This window comes from Fringilla coelebs (assembly GCF_963513975.1).
Source record: "Fringilla coelebs genome assembly, chromosome: 2".
Classification (NCBI taxonomy): domain Eukaryota; kingdom Metazoa; phylum Chordata; class Aves; order Passeriformes; family Fringillidae; genus Fringilla; species Fringilla coelebs.
Genome location: NC_140029.1, coordinates 25,199,335 through 25,218,767, shown reverse-complemented (window position 1 = coordinate 25,218,767; position 19,433 = coordinate 25,199,335). Strand labels below are relative to the sequence as shown.

The window sequence follows — 19,433 nt, the reverse complement described above, 5'->3', positions numbered from 1 at the left end:
ACAGGATAAAGTTACTGTGCTGAATCAATTGCAGCCAGAGAAGAGAGAAGTGAGAACATGTGAAAGCAACAGCCCTGCAGACATATGAAGGAGGAACCTGAGGAGGTGTTCCAGGCTCTGGAGCAAATTCCCCTGCAGCCTGTGGTGCAGTTCAGGTGAGGCAGCTGTGTCCCTGCAGCCCATGGCAATCCACAGGGGAGCAGAGCAGGTGGATGCCCAAAGGAGGCTGTGACCCCATGGAAAGCGTGCACTGAAACTGGCTCCTGGTAGGAGCTGTGGCCCCATGGAGAGAGGAGCCCCCAGTGGAGCAGCCTGTTCCTGAAGGACTGCACCCCATGGGAAGGACCCATGTTGGGGCAGTTTGTAAAGAATTGCAGTCCATGGGAAATGCATTGGAGAAGTTTGTGGAGGACTGTCTCTTGTCGGAGGGACCCCACGGTGGAACAGGGGAAGAATGTGGAGTCCTTCCCCCAAGGAGGAAAGAGCAGCAGAGACAATAGGTGATGAACTGACCACAGTACCCATTTCCCAACCCCCTGCACCACTGACAGCAGGGAAATGAACAATTTTGGAGTTAAAATAAGCTTGGGAAGAAGGGAGGGGTGGAGGGAAGGTGTTTCATCACCTTCACCTTTAAGGTGGTTTTATTTCTCATTATCCTACTCTGATTTCACTCGTCATAAAACTCAAATTCCCCAAGTTGAGTCTGTTGCACATACTTCAATATAACAGTAACTGGTGGATGATCTCTCCTGTCCTTATCTTAACCCAGGAGTCTTTTGCTGTATTTTCTCTCCCCTGTCCAGCTGAGGAGGAGAATGACAGAGAAGCTTTGATGGGCACCCGGCATTCAGCCAGGGTCAGCCCACCACAATAAGCAACCCAAACAAACAAGCAATCTCACCCACTCAGCCTGCTGTAGGAGACATGTAATGCCAACACAAATCACACATAGTAAACATACATCTTCAATTAAAATGAAACCAGAAAAATCCCAGGGAGTACTGCCTTCATAGAAATCTACCAATAACTATAATAACTATCTTCAGTTGCTTTGCTGCTGACAGCCCCACTGCAGTACTAGTTTATGTACAAACATCTGAGACAAGCAGTATATATGATGTCATTTCACCTGTGGGTCTGGAGGTTTTATGCTTTGAAAGCAAAACCAAGGTGGCCCAGACAACAGACCATTTGTAAAAGTGCTCTTTTCAGCAAGCAGTATCTCTGAGCAGACTGTCTGCCCTTGTTCTCTCTTCTAACCCAGCAGCAGCAATGACTGATCCTCAGGCTTTTTAATGAACAGTGGCAAACAGTCAAGTTTTCTTCAGTGTTGGTTATTACCAACTCATTCTGAAGCTGGAGGGTTTATCTTTTTCCTGTGTAAGATAACAGAGCATGCTATCCATCCAAAAGTTTAATTAATTTTGAATGTTATTAAGCTCTTCAGATTAGCTATCATACAGCACTGAGCTTCACAGGTTAGCAAGACATGATGTAGGGAATAAGGAAGCAATTTTTAATTAATATTCAGGGTACTGAACATCTCTCTTTTCTTGTATAGTGGTCAAAATAAATACCACCTACCTTAGTCCCTGTAATTATTATACGTAATTATTACGTATGACATACACATATCCTCACAAACATTACTGCCTGACTCTAATTTTTCCAATACCAAGGGAAAGTATTTCCCTTCCATTTTCTTTGTCAGGCACTGTCTGAGGTTTGGAGGCATGGGACTACCCACTGCTCCAAGCCTGAGGACTTGTCCCAACACACAGCTGTGGCTACAGCAGAAGCTACTAGAGAAACCTTTCCAACACAGACCTGCACAACTTGGGCTGTGTGTCAGACTACCAGCTGCTCACCTCCTTTGAGATCCCCAGGGAACACCGCAGAGTCTTCTCTTATACTCAGCTACTTGAATAATTTTGAACCAATTGCAAGCTTTACACAACTCATATGGTTCAGCTACTGCTAAATTAGTCAAATTTGTTAGTAAGTATACTTAAGAGCTGTGTGAGGATGGAGTCTTAAAACACACCTAGAATTAACTGTGACATTCTGAAAAACAGAGCCTTATTATCAAAGCTTTCAAGAAATGTATGAGAGAGTAATTTCTTAATTCATTCACGTTAATCTGCACAGATGTGCACAGCTCAGTTTTCCTTCACAGAAGCTGCACTGCTTTGCCCTTGCTGTGTTAAGTTCATTAACAATTATGCTTAACTTGGCTCACTTTGTAACAATAAAAAAGGCTGTGGATCTAGCAATCAGACTTTGTGCTTGCTGTTTGTATTTTCCTTGTATAAATGCAGGTTATAGATTCAACAGCTCAATTATTTTTGAATGACACCAAGCTCTTCTGATTAGATATCATAGGGCACTGAGACCCAGACCTCAGCAAGATCATCCTCCCCCAATCTTTGAAGGTACAAGTACCTTTTGCTGCAACCTGGTTTTCTAACTGGTTATAATTAGAATATTTTTGTACATTAGCAGCTTCACCAAACTCCTTCAGTACACTTAAAGTGATTACTGCTTCACTTCCCACTAATATGAATCACCAGTTTATTCTAGTATGTCAGCTTCAGTAAGCCAGTCTTTCATGACACTTGATGTTCTTAAACTAAAAAAGATTTCCCCAGCAGAGTCAGTAAGGAAGTCTGAAGGAAGACACCAGATCTCAGGAGTTGTTATCCTTCCAAACTGTTCTCTTAAATGCATCATAAGCAATCTAGGGAAGGAATCTTGCCAAAATTCTGTTCCCAAAGAAGCTGAAGTTTGGCAGTAGCTGTTATTGTTTGGCCCTTTTTCATGTTTCCTCATAATTGTCATCTTGGATACTGGAATGTCTCGCTCTCTCCTAAATAAGCAATCCTGAAGATCCATGGTATACCAAGAGAATGCATGTATAAGGCAAAAAAAAAAGTGGAAGTTACAAAGCATGACAGCGTAAATAGCTCTGGAAGGCCATATCACTGGTACCCTTCAGAGAAACAAGGCATTTTTTTCCAAATCATGTTTTAAGTTCCTACCTCTCTAGCACAACCTCCACAATCCTGAAACATTTAACCTCCACTCTAAAGAGAAATTTCACCTTGCTAAGTAAAACCACTGGACAAGCAAGTCTTATTGTGTATCAAGTCTCTGAGGTACCAGTTTCTAATCTAACATACTCAATGATCTTAGCTTGTTCTTCCTCTCCTTATAAAACAAACAATCAGGGGATACAAAGTTGTTCATCTTATTTAGAAAGCTCATTTTTTATTAAAAAAATGCCAAACAATAAGAAAAACAAACAAAGCCCCTATCCCAATTATTTTCCTTTCCTCTTCCTTCCTTAAACCCAGAGAGAAACTGCTTGGAGACTGCAAGGAACTTCACAGAGGAAGTTCTGGGGAGGGAAGGGGTGATTTCAAAACTGTAATAAACCAGTAAAGATCAGGGAACCCCCCTAAGACAGCCACATGTTTGAAGGACACATCCACATCCCTGTTTCCCACTGATTGTGGACAGGACCACGGGAGAGCAGTTCATCCCATGCAGCTTAGACACCTCATTTAGGGTGGGATGAATAGCCAACAGACATACCTGTCTCTCCTCAGCTATCACAGGGGGTGCAGAGACACTTCACGGTTTTGTTTTTAGAACCCAGGAATTAGGTGAGATGAAGCCCACTTTTAAACACTCTATTTCTGCAAATACCGTATTTAAACAAACAAACAAACAAACAAACCAAACCTTAAATATTTGCATTAACAGGAGTTTATGGCAATAATGGCAACATCCTCTATGCAGAGTGTTAGCAAAAAATCAATTTTCATCTGTATTTGTATCTTGGTATTTGGCATGGACTTCTTTTGGTTAATACTTGTAAATAGAAAAGAATCTTCACTATTAATTGCCCAATTAATACAGCTCAGGCTAACTCTGCTTTCACACCAAAACCTATTTAACAGTTCCTGATAGAATTCTATGTATGAGCAGAAAACATCTGTTCAGTTTTATCCAATGTAACAATTATTTCTATGGGAAAGGATTTAGAAGAGAACACTGAAAATTAAAAATATTAAGAAATGTCACTAAGACAAAAACTGAAACCAAAACACCATTGACAAGTGAACAGCAACACATTCAGATATCAATGATAAGCCCAAGACATCATCCCTTCCCTTCAAACAGCATTTTGAATATTAAGGATTTGAAGATTCTAGCTCCAGGATAGCCCAGTGAACAAACTTTCCGTGCACAGAATGTATTATACTACAACAGTGGTGGTTCAGCTTGGAGCAAGGCAGGAGAACTTCCTTCAGTTGATTCCTAAGCCCTCAAGGACATCCAAAACTGAAGGACTGGACTCACAAGACAATCTTGGCACGAGTCACAAAGAGAGAGGACAATGATGAGAGGAAGAGGATGATGCACTGTTGTCACCCAACCTTATGACCTACAGCCACACTGTGCAATTGAGATATCTAAGACTGAAATTTGGATCCTTCTCTATAATTCACATCCAGGGCTAAAACTCGGTCTCTTACCTTCCATATTGAGACCCTTAATAATGGGGTTGGGGGCAATCTCTTGCTAGAGATATTCTTCTTTGTATCAGCTGGCTAAATGTAAATCAGCTGGTAGTCCTCTGAAACAGTGATTCAACATTTGCGTGAGAGAAGGAAAAGAGGTGTCAACCCCCTCTTATTAAAATCAGTGATGATTAACTGTATTGCAACACTGCAGTACTCATGCTATAAGTCTGTAGTAGGAGTTTCCTCTCCTAATAACAAGACCAAATCTGAAGCTTCTATCCTCATTAAGCCAAAGAGGAAATTACCTGGGATTCACACATCCCACGAAGATGCTCTATGGGACAAATTCTCTCACAGTTATTATCATTTGTTAGCAGCACCAAATCCTTGACATTTAGAATTGCTCAAAATAGTATTTCAATCATTGCAGTTTTTGGGGGTGGTGGTGGTTGAGAGGAAGAAAGCCAGAGAGGGTAAAATTAACCTGAATCTCCTCCTACTCTACTCTTGAAATACACTATTTCCTGAAAAAAACCTTTTTCTTTGACTCCTTATTCAGGACTTCTACACAAGCAGCCTACTCAGTAAGAACTTAAAAAGAGCTTGTGCCACAGTAGAAACCACTTGTCTATCTGAGGAAAGGTAACTCTTTACTGTAATTTTGAAAATTTATAAAGTAAGGATGAAAAACTAATGTGTTTTCATTATTTTTTATTATCATGGAAGCCATTCCCTTAAATGCAATGCATTTATTGTAGTAGAAATCTGTTTCCTGTCCCAACTTTCACATGGGATTTTTAAAACAGATTCCGAAACCCAAATTCCAAACTTTAAAAGAAACCCAAAAGACAAAGCTGAAACACAAAATAAGCAAAACCACCAAAACAAAACGAAAACACACCAACCACCACACTTCCCCCAAAACAACCTGAAACACAAAACCCCCAATACATGGATACCAGTACAACACACACACAAATGCAGAATTATTCAGGCTGGAAAGGACTGCAGGAGGGAGAAGCCTGAAGGAACAAATGGGCAGGATAGTGCTGAAGGAGGGCGCAGTAATGCAGAAAAGCATGATGTGATTTGACCATTTGATAGCCTGCAGCTGTGCTGTGAAACACAAGATTCACCTACACTGTACTCACATGGACATCCAGGACTCCTGCACACTTCCACAAGTACTATGGAAAAGGGAATGGGGCTGAGATGAGCCACTGGTTGTAAGAAACAGCCCCGTGGAGAACACGTGGAACAGCGAGGAACACATAAGGGAGGAATAAATTGCTATGGAGCCCCTGAGTACAAGCAAGGATTCCTTATCAGCCATGGAAGGCTTCACAGAGCAGTCACCCTGAGGCCCCAGGGGCAGAGCACAGGTGGGGCTCTCTCAGCCAGTGCCCAAAGCCTCTTGGAAAGAAACTCTGCAGTCTGGACTGCTGCAGCCAAATCCACCAGCCAGCAGTAACACCCATCCTATTTATGCTGCCCACATACAACAGCATAAAAGCTGGTTCTCCACAGATCCAGAGAAAAGACAATTATGTAGGTTTGCCACACCTAAGTCAGATACACTTTTCAGCTTTTTTAATTAGATGTGGATTAGCAGAAAAATGCCTGCAGTGATTTTTAATATATTATTATTTTTATCACTACTTATGTTTTTTCTCATGAGCTAGTTCAGCTACAGAAAACTTTGGCATTTGGTGTTTACAAAGGGAAGAATCAGGAAATTAGAGCCAGTCATTTAATTATAAGATTGAATTTTAATGAAATGAACAGAAAACCAGACTAGCAGAATATATAAAGCAACATCTATCCCAAAACAGTAATTAATTTTCACACGGCCCTTTCTCTACCTAGCAAAGGAAAGACTGTTTTACTTGACATCAGCAAGAAACACTGCTTTTCCTCAGTCTCTTCAAGAGTCATGTCTTGACCCACTCCCAGGAAGAGTCTCACTCATGTTCTCAAAAGAAATTCAAGCCTTAACGTGCCATAATAATGGACAGTATTGACCAAAGTGACATCCAAACACTTTAGGAAGCGGTGCCTTCAGCCCACTGAAAGTCCACTCCACTGCAACCTGCAAATGCTGAGCATGCAAGGACACACTCTCGTTCAGAAAAGACATGCAGATGTGCATAACCTGTCACTGGGAGTGGCAGTCCCTTTCACAAAGAACCCTCTCCTGAAAGCTAGGATCAAAAACTGCTGTTGAAACGCCACCTATTATTGCTTGTATTTTCTGCACAGATGCTGCTCGCATCCAGCAATCCTGAATCCATGATTTTGTCAGAAACAGGGAGATAAAAGAAAAAAAAGAGTCAAAATTTTCCTGTAAATGCTGCAGCTCTAAGCATTTCCACACATCCTCCTCCCCAAGGTGACCGGGAGGAACAAATAAGTTCCACCCCAACACGCTACAAATCGATTCCTACAAATAGGCACTGAAAGCCCTAGGAAGCATTTCTGCCTTGCTTGCTTCAAGTCTGGATAAATGCAGAGTTAGCAGGGACTCAGCTGCAATAGAGGTCAGGATGAAGCTCTCTGGTGGAGATGCCTGGAAGATGGGCTTGGCAAGCAGGAATTTGTAATCTTGCACAGCTAGAAGTAGGCAAATATCCCAGGCACAGGCTGTGCTTGAGGCTACAGCCCTAGCTGGCAGGGGGGAGAAGCTTCCCTTAATATATTCTATTTGATGCAACAAATTTAAAAAACATTAAGAATGGAGCTCTACTGTTTGAGATTCTTCCCATAAGAGCCATATTTTCAGAAATTTCAAAATTGGTTTTAGGCTTTTACTGACTCACTGATTAAAATGTGCAGTTGTCTCTTAAACATGCTTTTATTAATTCCTACAAACTGATGCAAAGACTCATCCTCCTTTCAAAAATCAGCAAAGACAATGAAAATCTCTCTTTGTGGACAATATATATATATATATATATATATATATATATATATATATATAAAAATCACCTTTCACTAGCCTAATTGCCTGAGTTTTACTTTATGTATTTCTGTATGCATACCTGTCACTAATTTCTTAATCCTCCACTAAGCCCTCAAACCTCATGCAAGGAATGCAAAAGAAGAGTCACCTAATAGAGATTAATATCCTTGCTCTGGAACAAATAGGTTCTTCATCTCGTGGTTTATCAATTTAAGTTGGTCTTTTGTCTTTTAACTGTAGTACCACATGCTAGGCCCTGTTTTCCAAAACATTTTCTCAGGTGCACAGCCAATGTTTCACTTAAGCCAGGCAAAGTGTGATAAGGACTCCAAAGAGTATCCCTCTACACCATCAGGCTCATTAAGTGCTTTGGGAGATGTTAGAAGCTGTTACAATTAACAAAGCTGAAGACACTGTAGATGGCAGCTAATCAAAACTGTTCCATTCTACATTAAAAAAAATTATGAAAATTATTCATTTGTAGATTCCCTCTTTGAATTCAAATTAGATCACTTGCCTTGAGCATGGAAGAAAACTGCAACTAACAGTTTCTTAATATCAGCTTCAATCACATGGTAAATTTCAGAAAAAGAGACATAAGCCAAAGTAATGCCTGAACACAATGAGAAAAAGCAAAAGCCTCTGAAATACTGTTGTAGTTATGAAAAAATCATTAAAAAATCCAGAGCACTCCTTTTTGCCTGTGCTCCCCCAAAATCATGGTCAACCAGAGACCATTTGAGAAGCTACATTTATACATACATTTCGGGCCTAAACACATGAACATCCGCTTTTAAGTATTAATCCTTTTTATTGCAATCCAAAGTATAAATATCTACATCAGAATAAATATAAGCAGTAATTTTTCTCATGCTCTTATTCACTTAGTGTTTGCACTGACAATGAAAACTCTACAAAGTTTCCAATTTATAGCTGATTATGTTAACTAGATTTGGCATAAGATATTTATGGTCAGCTGTTGGCACTTTGTCTTAACATAAACTTAAAATGAACTTGTCATGCTTAAAATGAACTTAATGAACTGAATTTATCACTGCCAATTTCTTTTTAGGGTTTCTAGCCAAATGAGCTCAGAGAGAGTTGAAGACATCCAACACCAGAGTTTTGCTTAGAAATGCTTTTGAGTATCAAAATCAAATTAAACAACAATATAAGCCTACATGCAGAAAGCAAATAAATATCCCACTTCACTGTGAATGACTTTCATCAAGAACCATGACACATACTAGAAATAAATTCTGTTTGCAAGCTGCATAAACCTGTATTTAAGGTACTGTTAGCATATATTCAAACACTATTTTTCTAATCAAGACATCTGTGAGGAAGCCCTAGAATGCTAATAGTTCTTAGCACAAGCAGCAGTAGTTTCTTGGTATAACCAAGAGGGCATCTCTGCCTTGAGCTGGTGTTCCCACACTAGTAACACCATCACAAAGACCTGCATCCTAACCCAGCACCTGCCCCACCTTGGGTGACAGCATCCACAAATTCTGAGTCTCATCAGGCCTTTTGGAAGCAATGAAGCTTGGCTAGCTGGAGATGAGATTTTCACTGGATTCTGTCTGTGATCTGTGCATCAATGCTGGGCCTTGGGTGAAGGCTGACAGCACACACATCCCACTGGGTTTTGCCCTTGCAGCACCCCAAACACAAGGTTCCAGCTACCTCACCTCCTGAGAGGGCTGAGAGGAGAAAGAGGCATGTCCCTGCTGCTACTTCAGGAATCCCCACAGCAGGAACCTCCAAAGGATATAAACAGGGAGGAAGCAAATGCACGACACAGGCTAAAGAATGAAGTTTCTGGAAAATAATTCTGCTGATTTGAGTTGCCATGAGCAGTGACTCCAAACAATAATACATTCTGTTGGTTCATATTTGTACATGGTGGTAGGTACCACAGGCAATACTAATCTGTCACCTGCAACATTCACCTGGGACACTTCTCAGGCATCTTACACTTTGGTACAAACAGAACTGAGAGGGCTACTTAGATAACAAGAGGAAAATCCTTTTCAAGGCCCACAGTGACAGATTCAACTCTAACAGACCTATATGATAACAACAGGTGGCCCTGTATTCTGCAATGCTCTTGATCTTGCAGAAAAGTAGTGCAGATAGTGTAGTGAAGCACCTGGTCCCATTCTCACAACTTATTAGGGCTGCGAAGGGTTGCCTAAATCTTGAATGCACAAGGCTTGAAAGGGGGAAAATAATCCAACTAACCAAATACAGAAAGGCTGATGCCTCAGTCACGGTGGAACTGAGAATCCACCCATCTGAACATTTCAAATGGGTTCTCTCTGGGCACACCTGATTGGAATCATCCCTGACAAGGGCCCAAACCTCTCTCACCATGTAGATGCTAACTACAGCCAATACATTTTAACACAGCCTTAAGATGATGTCATAAGGGGTGGAAAATGAGATTCTGAAATTTATATCCCAAGAGATAGCAGAGATCTTTGGGGCAAATGACTGGCTGAAGGAAGCACTGCAGGACAAGGGGGCTGAGGGAAGAAAAACAGCAACAGCAATAGGCACAAATGGCAGCTAGGCAGGGCCTCAGCCAAAAGAAAACCCAGGCTGGTAATCCTGACATGTTCTGGAAGCTAAAACAAAGACTGAGAACTGAGCAAGAGGAACAAGCATATGGTTTGAGAATCCAGTCAATTTCATCATGTAATCTGAATTACACAGAGCTGTTCTTACCATTAATCATTACCTCTCTCCTACAGGAGGAAAGCAAGCATGCTCTGCTGAAAACTGCATTTTGACTTCAAGCAAGACACAGGAAAGCTGGAAGACCAGGGTCCAGGACTTAGTGCTGCCACTTCAAGGAGAGAGGCAAGGAACCCAGTGACAATCAAGGAAGATTCCAAGATGGAAGAGTTCAGTTAAGGAGAGGGCTCTTCATAATGGCTCTTCATTCATCATCCAGGATGAATGCTTGTCTATGTGATCCCTACAGTAACTGCTATTCCAGCAGCAATCCCATGTCACTCCATTTGGCCTCAAAGCCAGAAGGAGCAGCCGAAAGGAGATGACAAGAGATGGAAACTGATGAGGGACATAGCTCAGCCTGTAACTGCCTAACTGCTAGGTGGCAGCAGAATGCAGAACATCCTGGAGCAATAGGCAGCTCTCCTGCTCTCCCAGCAGGCTATGCAAGGAACACTATTTTTAACAAAGTCCTCTTGGAAGCTGCTCTCATCGCCCTGCAGCAGAGGAACCTGGTTCTTTCACACACCCCAGAAACAGCTCTTGATGCTACAAGCAGAAATTTCCTTACTTCCAAGCTTCTCCTAGAAGGAGAATCAGATCAGAGTAAAGCCAGAAGTGCAAACATACAAGCAACAGCTGAATGAAGTAATTGTGATTGGTAGATATGATAGGGATGTAACACTGCTGCTGGGGGAAAAAAAGGAGAATACCCAACAGCTTTGGAAATATGCTGCTTCTAAGCAGAGGACAGTCATTGGGATCTTGGCCTTGCTTACACATAGCAACTAAATGGGGTCTCTTTCTCAACAGGTTAAACCACCAGCAGCAGCACTCCAACTGAGCTGAACTCAGTGACATAACATACTGGTATCTCTGACCAGAATCAGTCATGGGCACTGAAAGGAATAAACAGATGGCCTGATGTTCCCAACAAGAAAGCTGACATCATGGCCAACTTTCACACTGGATGTGATAACAGCATTTCAAAAACTTGAAGTAGTATGGGGAGCAGAAATGCTTCAATCTGCATACTCCAGAGCTGAGAAGTGGAGCAGCAATGTGTTTTTTCTCTTTTCTCTTGAAGAGGAGCTGCTTGGACTGCTTATTTGCTTTGGAGGCAGAGACTAGGACTGCCACATCTGCAAGGGATCCAGGTGTACAGCTATCAAGACACAGCAAATGCTTTCTTTAGGGGAATTTTCTGAAGCTGCAGCTCCTGGTCTCACAAACCCATGGCTAGAAAGCTCTGACAGAGCATCAGCTCCAAGCAACTGAGTAACAGCATGTGAGAGTTCTGGCACAGACCCACACAAGTGGCTTATAAAAGGAGGATATAACTTGCAGAGCAGCTTCTTGTAACAGGACTTGTAAACGGAATGACAGCCAAACCCACAAAATTGCAGGAAGCCAGTAAATATGTATTCATAGTGCTCAAGGAAAAAAAAATCAAATCAAAAGGAAACTGATCACAAGGTGGGTTTTTTAAAATCAGACTGTTGAAAGGAGCTCAAATGCCACAGTGAGCAGGGCAGGCGTTAAGAATGAGGGAGGCAGGTGACACACTAAAGATGCTGAGGAAGCAAAGCATTCTTTGATCTGGAGATGATGCACCATCTGGTCAACAAGCACTCAAGCTATTCCACAACAAAACACTGTCTCTTGGCCATATACCAGAAATTGAAGGTTACAGCACTAGTAATTAATTTCTTAATTTCTCAATGCTCAGAAGAGAGAAGCAGCCCAAACACATGACTGTTTGGAGAAGCACATTAATTGGAAATGTGCTGGCACAATACTGACAAGAACTGACATAAAAACAGCTTTAGAGAGACGCCAAAACACGATGCCTCAGAACCTGAATGGGACAGAAGGAGGCAGAGGGGAAGCTCTATCTCCCCATCACTAGCACTCTGATACAAAACCCTGACCAGAAAGCAGACACTCACCTACCTCCCAGCCTGGTGCTCATACATGCCACAGTTAGCTTAAAGGGAAACCAGAAAACTTTAAACCAAGCCAGCCTCCTATAAAAGTTTAAAATAGCAATGCTATCTTCTCTTGGTTTTTTTGTTGACACTTAAAATTCACTGTTGAAGCAGGAGGGAGACTCAGCTTTCCCTCAGCACAGAGAAGCACCACTCTCCCTGAGACAGGCAGCCAGAGTTCACTTGTCCCCAGTGGCATGTTAAAAACCTCAACACTGGGTAACTAATGAACACTTACACAACTACAGTGCAGACAAAGAACTTGAGCTTTAATGTGACTTGAAATTAATAAGTGCCAGATCCACAGCTCATATGAATGTGCCCTGAGATTTTAGCACAAAGTAACTTCGAAATGCCTTGTCTTTATTGGCTGGGTTTGTTTCTTTAACTCTAAGCTGGCTTTCACAGGACAGCCAGACTGAATTAAAAGTATGCTTGTAATTCACTAGGAAAGCAATATTATTTTTAGCAATGAGGAAAAAAATACAATCAAGAAATCTTCCAGATATTTCTGTAGTACAGATAAGCACATAAACCCTGGACAGAATTCTGACATAAAAGAAGCTTATCTTAGCTATTCTAAATGAATTCTTCTTTTCCTTTGTTTGAAGTTGTTCTCCTTTAGGAAAAAACTCCTTCAAACTTGGCCAAGAAAAAAAAGAATTGTCTCAAATATTTTTTCTGTAAAAAAAAATATTTCTGAAAATAATGTTTTCAAAAAATAAAAAAAATATGTTTAAATGTCTCAGTCATTACAGAATTTGATTTTGTCAGTTGTAATAAATTGTAATAAATTTATTTATTTTCTAATCTTTATTACTTTTGCACCTCTGTATCATAATTTAAACATTTTGCTTCCAAAAAAAATTCAAGAAGCAAGAAACTCCAATAGGAACTTTCTCTAACAAAATCCTAGTAAAACTACCATTCATAGTTTTCAAGGTATTCTAACCACTTGGATAGCGTGGTCGCCAGTCTCTTGTTTGCTCTGTATTGTGATTTCACTATGTAACTGTCAACATTTCTGCAAATTATATTAATTCCACTTATTAGTGCCACTGATTAATTCAGTAATACTGCTCAGGAAAAAAAAATTAATTGTACAAAATTAGATTGACATTAGACTGAAAGACACACTCCGAACTTACAAAGATGTGTTCACAACAATATAAAACATCATTGGGAAGATGGTCTAAGTACATATTATTTAAAGTAAAAGACTATCTAATCTCCTGTTTCAGCTCTTCACTAAGGCTTGACAGAAAATAGGATTATCTCTTTATCCAAAGTAGAAATCTGCAACATTTTATAGAGTATTATTTCTTATTGCAAGAGGACACAGGTCCCTGTTCTTTGGTGCATCTGATATGAGCTGTCAAAAATTATGAACTCAAATCCATATTTATATACTTACAGTACTGGTGCCTTGCACCTAAGAAAACACAGAGCCTTTTACCTAGATATGCCAACACCTCTTTCTTAATTAGTGCCTTTGACAAGCTAAACAAAAGCAAATCAGAATAACCATACAGGTGCCTAAAACTCAGACTGAAGGTTACAGTGTAACAATGCAGACCACGGATAGAAACTGTAATTGTCAGTCAACAATATTTTATTAAATTTGATATTTAGCAACCATAACAAGAACATTTGTGTGATGATGTAAAATATAAGAATGGTTAATACAAATCAATGTGAAGACACAGGATAAAATATCAGTATGCACATTACCTTAGCATTCTCAAGCAGAACTTCATCTCTACCTAAGCCAGGTCCTATGACAACCGAGTGCAGCCGTGGTAACCACTTTTCCACCTCGTGGATAGCATTGGGACTGTCACTACAAGGAAGAGTGGGGGAAAAAAAGTTTACAAAGGCTTCATTTTAGTATGAAGTATTTCCTGTCTTGAGTGTCAGGCAATTTTATCCCCCAAACTACCAAGAATCTGTGACCCAGGAAACATAGAATGGTTTTCCAAATAGCTAAAATGAAAAATTTCTCTCAATTCATTCTTTAGGGAATACCACATAAAAATGAGGAAGTAACTGCAAGTATCCACCACAGCTGTTACAAAATAAAAAAATAAAATCCAAGCAGGAAACCAACAATTTTTAGAGTCTGTCACAATTCCCTATTCAATGCTTCTTTGCAGAGGTTATACCTTGGAGAGAGATCCACCATCTCGCAGGTATATATTGCAGTTTGCTGGAAATGATGCAATTGTTTATTACCCCACATGGCAGAATGATAAATCTACTCATATGCTTTTTTGTCAGTTGCTTCATAAGAATTTGTTCCAACTGAATTACAGCCAAATTGTCCCCTTTCCCCAAAAGGCAGCAGGAGAAACAAGCTATTCAGTGTGGGCATTATCTGCTTGTAATGCTTAAAATTTCTATGGCATTCTGGTTTTTGTCTGCATTGGAAAAATGATGAGAAAATTCACTGCCAAATATAGCTGCCACAATACAGCATTCAGCCACTGACCAGAACTGTTTATTTTGTTCTGATCAGTTTTGTTGTGTAAATAGGTCAGAATATTTTGAAAGCACTGCCCAGCATTTGTACTTAATCCTTACTGACAGTATGGAGGGAAAATTTAGCCTCCCCCCCCCGCCATCTCTGACATTAGTGACAACAATAAATGAACATCCTAACTGAAGCACAGGGGAATAAAGCTCCCTGTAGGCTGAGCAAGGGGGTACTGCCTCACAGAATTGCTCAGATTATTGTAAGCTTGCAATACTCCAACAAAGCTGTATTATTACAGATGAAAGCCACTGCATGTTTTTCATAACCAACAGCTGTCCTGATGGGACGCAGCACTTGGGAACAAGTGTTTAGGTTGTGTCTGGCAGAATCAGCAAATTCCACAATGATTTCTGCAAGTGCCAGGCAGCAGCCCAAAGCTTTTGCAGCTGCAGGGAGCGAGGCATCCAGTCAAGGGCGCAGGGATGCGGTGCCTGGCCGCAGCCCAGCGACCCCTCCGCTGACAAGAGCTGCCTCAGAAAGCCCAGAGGTGCCCTGTGCTGACACCACAAAACAGCTCTGTCAAAACAAGGCTGCTGGGTGGGAGTGACGACCCTGCAAGGGCAAGGGAGACAGTGAGCACGGCAGGACATTGCTGTCCCTGGAGCAGTCCCTGCTTCAGCAAGCTGAACTTCTTCCATTGGAGCACTGCAGCTCCCTCCCTCCTCCTCTACCTCACATGGAAACCAGCTTGAGAACTGTTAAACAGCTCACTCTTCTTTTTATTTATCTCTGTATCATCACCTATCAGTTTATAATTTAGATAGAAGCTGATTCAAGAAATAGCTAAAGCACTATTAAAAAAAAAAAAAAAGGCAGGTCTTTAATTAATGCGGTAGGTTGAACATGTGAAAAACTGCCTGCAAACCAAACTCTAATAAAACATCATAATTTCTGAATGTTGACCACTTTTCTTTGTTGACATACTGAACTTATTTTATCTTTGAAGAGCAATATGTATCTCAATATATATATACCATGTAGTTGTAAGAACACTGCAACTCCTAGATATATAAGGAAGTCTGGACTCAGCATACCTTTGGATAGTAGAAGCCAAATACATTTTAAAAAGCTTCATTAAACATAAGCTAAGAATAGAGCCATAGGCAGTATCATAAACGCTCTGGTCATCTACAAATATCTTATGCAAATAATCTAACCATAGAAAAGTTTGTCAATTTATTTATATTCAGGATTGAAATAAGATAGTTTTGTCTAAAACTCAATTGATAATGTGCACTTTTCAAAACAAAGCCATCTCTTGGGAAATAAACAGTCCAATATTAAGCCACACCTGCACACTTTGCCTCTGGTAATAATAAAAACCTACTGTGGAGGTTTTCATCTTCAAAGCATCTTACAAACATTATGTTCAACTCCTTTGCAATGTCACATCAAGAAGCAGTCCAAGATGTGAAGGGTCAAGAGATTAAAAATGGTGATAATGATGAATACGTTGCAAAATCAGCTATAAAACCATGCTGAAAAGTTAAAATCCAACAGTTATTTACATCAAGACAGCAGAAAAATACTGTCTCACAGCAGCACCATGCCAGCTTCATTTCAGGACACTGGATGTTCACAATAGCTGTGCTATGCAGCTACGGACACCGTAGCAACATCCGGCTCCTACAGCTGCTCTGGAAGCAGAAGGACTGTTGTGTTATCTCACAGTTTATGTCCACACATGCACATCAAACCAGTAGCATTTTAAAGCTGATAGGGTACACATGATCAACAAGCAGCTTTCTTCAGGCAGGGGTAACCTTGAATGTTCCTGACCATGGGATTAAGCACAAAGGCAGAAATTCCTCTAGCTCTTACCAGATACAATCTACACACGATGTTTGAACACATCCAGAAAAGCTCTCTGACTCTGAGATCAGTCGGCCTCTGCACTCTCAGGCTCCAAAACAAAGCTCAACCTGCCTGTCAGGCACAATTCCTGGACCATGGTAATTCCTCATCAGTGGAAAAAGTGGCTGGGAGAGGCGAGCTGGCATGGGTCAAAATCCTTGCTAAGGGTCATTTGGATAATTTGCCTGTACAGATAATTGTGCCTGGGTACTGAGGAATAAATATTTCTTGGCAGTATTTAGTTTATCATTACAGAAAAAATTCAATGCATGTTCTTGTTTGCCTGTGGATCAAAACCAGACAAAAATGTCTTTGGGAAAAACTACTTTGGAGGCACCAGCACAGGTGTCAGGTCCTCAGATGCTCACGGTGTACTAAGCTCACACAGAGAACAGAGTTAACCTCATTTGTCACATCATGCCAATTTCTCTGCCTGGTTACTAACCTGATCTCAAACATCTCTTACTTACCACCTCCACTGCCCAAGACATTGAAACAATAACTGAAATGAGCGTTGTATTTAAAAAACCCCAACATGTCTCTAGAAAGATATGAGGTGTGAAGGAGACTTCCCCTTGATCAAAAGAGATGTGATCTTCAAGCTTTGACAGAAATTAATCAAGTAAGCAAGAACCACTAATGTCTTTAGAGGTGCAGAGCCATATAATATCCAACTTGATATTTTTCCAAAAGAGATATCATAAATGCAATACCCCCACTCTAAAGCACAAAGCTAGTAATAATATAAAGAGGAGCAAGAAAATCTCTTAAGGCCAGGAGAAAACAGTATTCCAATTTCTGAGAAGACGGTAAAAACCTTTAAGAGGGACTTTGATTAAACAAAAATCTGGGATTTTCCAAAATAAAGCAAGTTTTTTTGGAAGGTGATAGGGAAAGACTTTGGGAACTAGTCTGGCTTTCCCCTAATACAAAAATACAAACTCTGCACCATGAATATACACAATAGAAATAACTGGGAAGCTGAATCCTAGCAGTAACACCTGTAAACATGGAAAATGAACTACAGTACCATTATGCAGATGTGTGCAAAAAAAGATTCTAGTGACAAAGCACATCAGGGAATAAATGGGGAATGAACAGATCTTCAACAGCTACTTCCATCTAATCACTAGGTGTTATGTGACATGTTATCAGATGCCATTCTGATGAAAATCTAGATTATGACAACTCAATGTTGTTCAATCAAGCAACTAAGCAATACCCCTCCAAACTCCCAAACACTTCCTCAAAACCTTAGCTTGTCTGCAAAGCAACCAATAAATCTCTGCTCACATTGAAGAACTATCACAGGATGAACACATAAATAACAGCTGCAGGACAACAGAATAACTAATAAGAAAAACTGAAGGAGCTTCTGTAACTTTTGTCGTATCTGTGAAGCTGCACAGGTAAGAAAGTGCCTAAAGCTAACATCAGCAATCACAGAATGAACTTCACAAATTGTCCATTAGTGAGATCTAAACTAACAAGCAAGCAGACAGAGGGGGTTACAGGGAGGCACACGAGGGAAAAGGACACCAGAGATGGGGTCTGATCAGCTTTCCTTGGCCAAGGAGAGGCTGAGATGACTGATGATCTCCTGGGAAGGCAGACACAACACCCTTATCATCTGCTGTCCCTGAAGCTGCTGGGTAGACAGGAGCAAGGTATGGTGCTCAGTATCTTGCATGCTTATCTTTTTCCTCTTTTCTCTGCATACAGAATATATTGAGGAAAGTACCTTCCCTGGCAAAATAGACAAGGATTCTTCAAATTAAACATCACTGAGTCTCTAAAATGGTGAGGACCAATGTTCTCTGTAAATTATTAGTGGCTTTAGGTAATTTTTGCCATATTAACCTCATGAAGCTCAAGGAGTGCAAAGTGCTGCACCTGGACTGGGCCAGTTCTAGATATGAGTACAGACTGGGAGAAGCCATTGGGGGCAGGCTTGAGGGGAAGAGCTAATAAAGAAAGAAGAACTAAGTTAAGCTTTTATAAGTTTAACTTATTTTCACAACTCTTCTATATTTCACTATGGCACAATGAAAATTGTCCTAAAACACAGTTCTGTAGATCTTCATCTTAGGGAAAGCTTGATGTAAAAACCTTTCCAAAAACAAACAAACAAACAAAAGCTCCTAACATTAAAAAAACAAACAAGAAATCTCCAACAAACACCAAAGATGGTGGCTACTGCCCTAATATCATCCACAGTTCCTAAACATTTTCTAGAGCTGTTTGTAATAGATATCTGACAGGTGCCATCTGCTTGAAAGTCTGCTCTAGGTTGGTCACTGCCCAGAGTGGGGGGATACTTGACAGCTAGGACCTGAAACACCACTCCCATCCCCAACCCTCCGAAGAAATAAAATTTTGTTCTATGCTGCAGTTTATTCAAAGACTGGCTTTTACCAAATGAATAAAAGCCACCAAGCAACAGCTTTAAATAATCATAGAAAGCTCTAAACACAGCAGCTTTCCCCATTCAGGATGAATGACAGTTTCTGTCACTGCTTTCTGGAGGAGGGAAAGGAGCAAGAGATAAGGCGCAGCCTTGTCAAATTTTACATGGAAACAAGAAAATGTGAAGCAAAGTCAGCAAGGGTATAACCAGGAGCTACAGAAATAGTAGATAAGCATGAATGACAGCACAAACAAGAGGCAGCAGGACTGCAGCTCTTCACATGGGTCTTAGGCAAAGCTGTACCTCCTCAGCAATCAGAGATGTGGTTTGGACACCAGAAAATGCCAATCAGTGGGACCTCCTGCTAGAGAAGAACATGGGACAAAAGCAAGACTGCTGTCACCCAATTGACTATATGGCT

At 40.6% G+C, this 19,433-nt stretch overlaps 1 protein-coding gene across 5 annotated transcripts in view; it reads right to left on the bottom strand.

Moving 5' to 3' along the window:
- NAXD (NAD(P)HX dehydratase) overlaps positions 1 to 19,433 on the bottom strand; it is a 50,926-nt gene that overhangs the window by 14,249 nt on the left and 17,244 nt on the right. For all 5 annotated transcript variants that reach the window (XM_084226074.1, XM_084226077.1, XM_084226076.1 and 2 more), the window contains one exon: positions 13,950 to 14,058. In XM_084226074.1, coding sequence (XP_084082200.1) covers positions 13,950 to 14,058 — 109 coding nt within the window. The remainder of the gene's footprint in view (positions 1 to 13,949; positions 14,059 to 19,433) is intronic.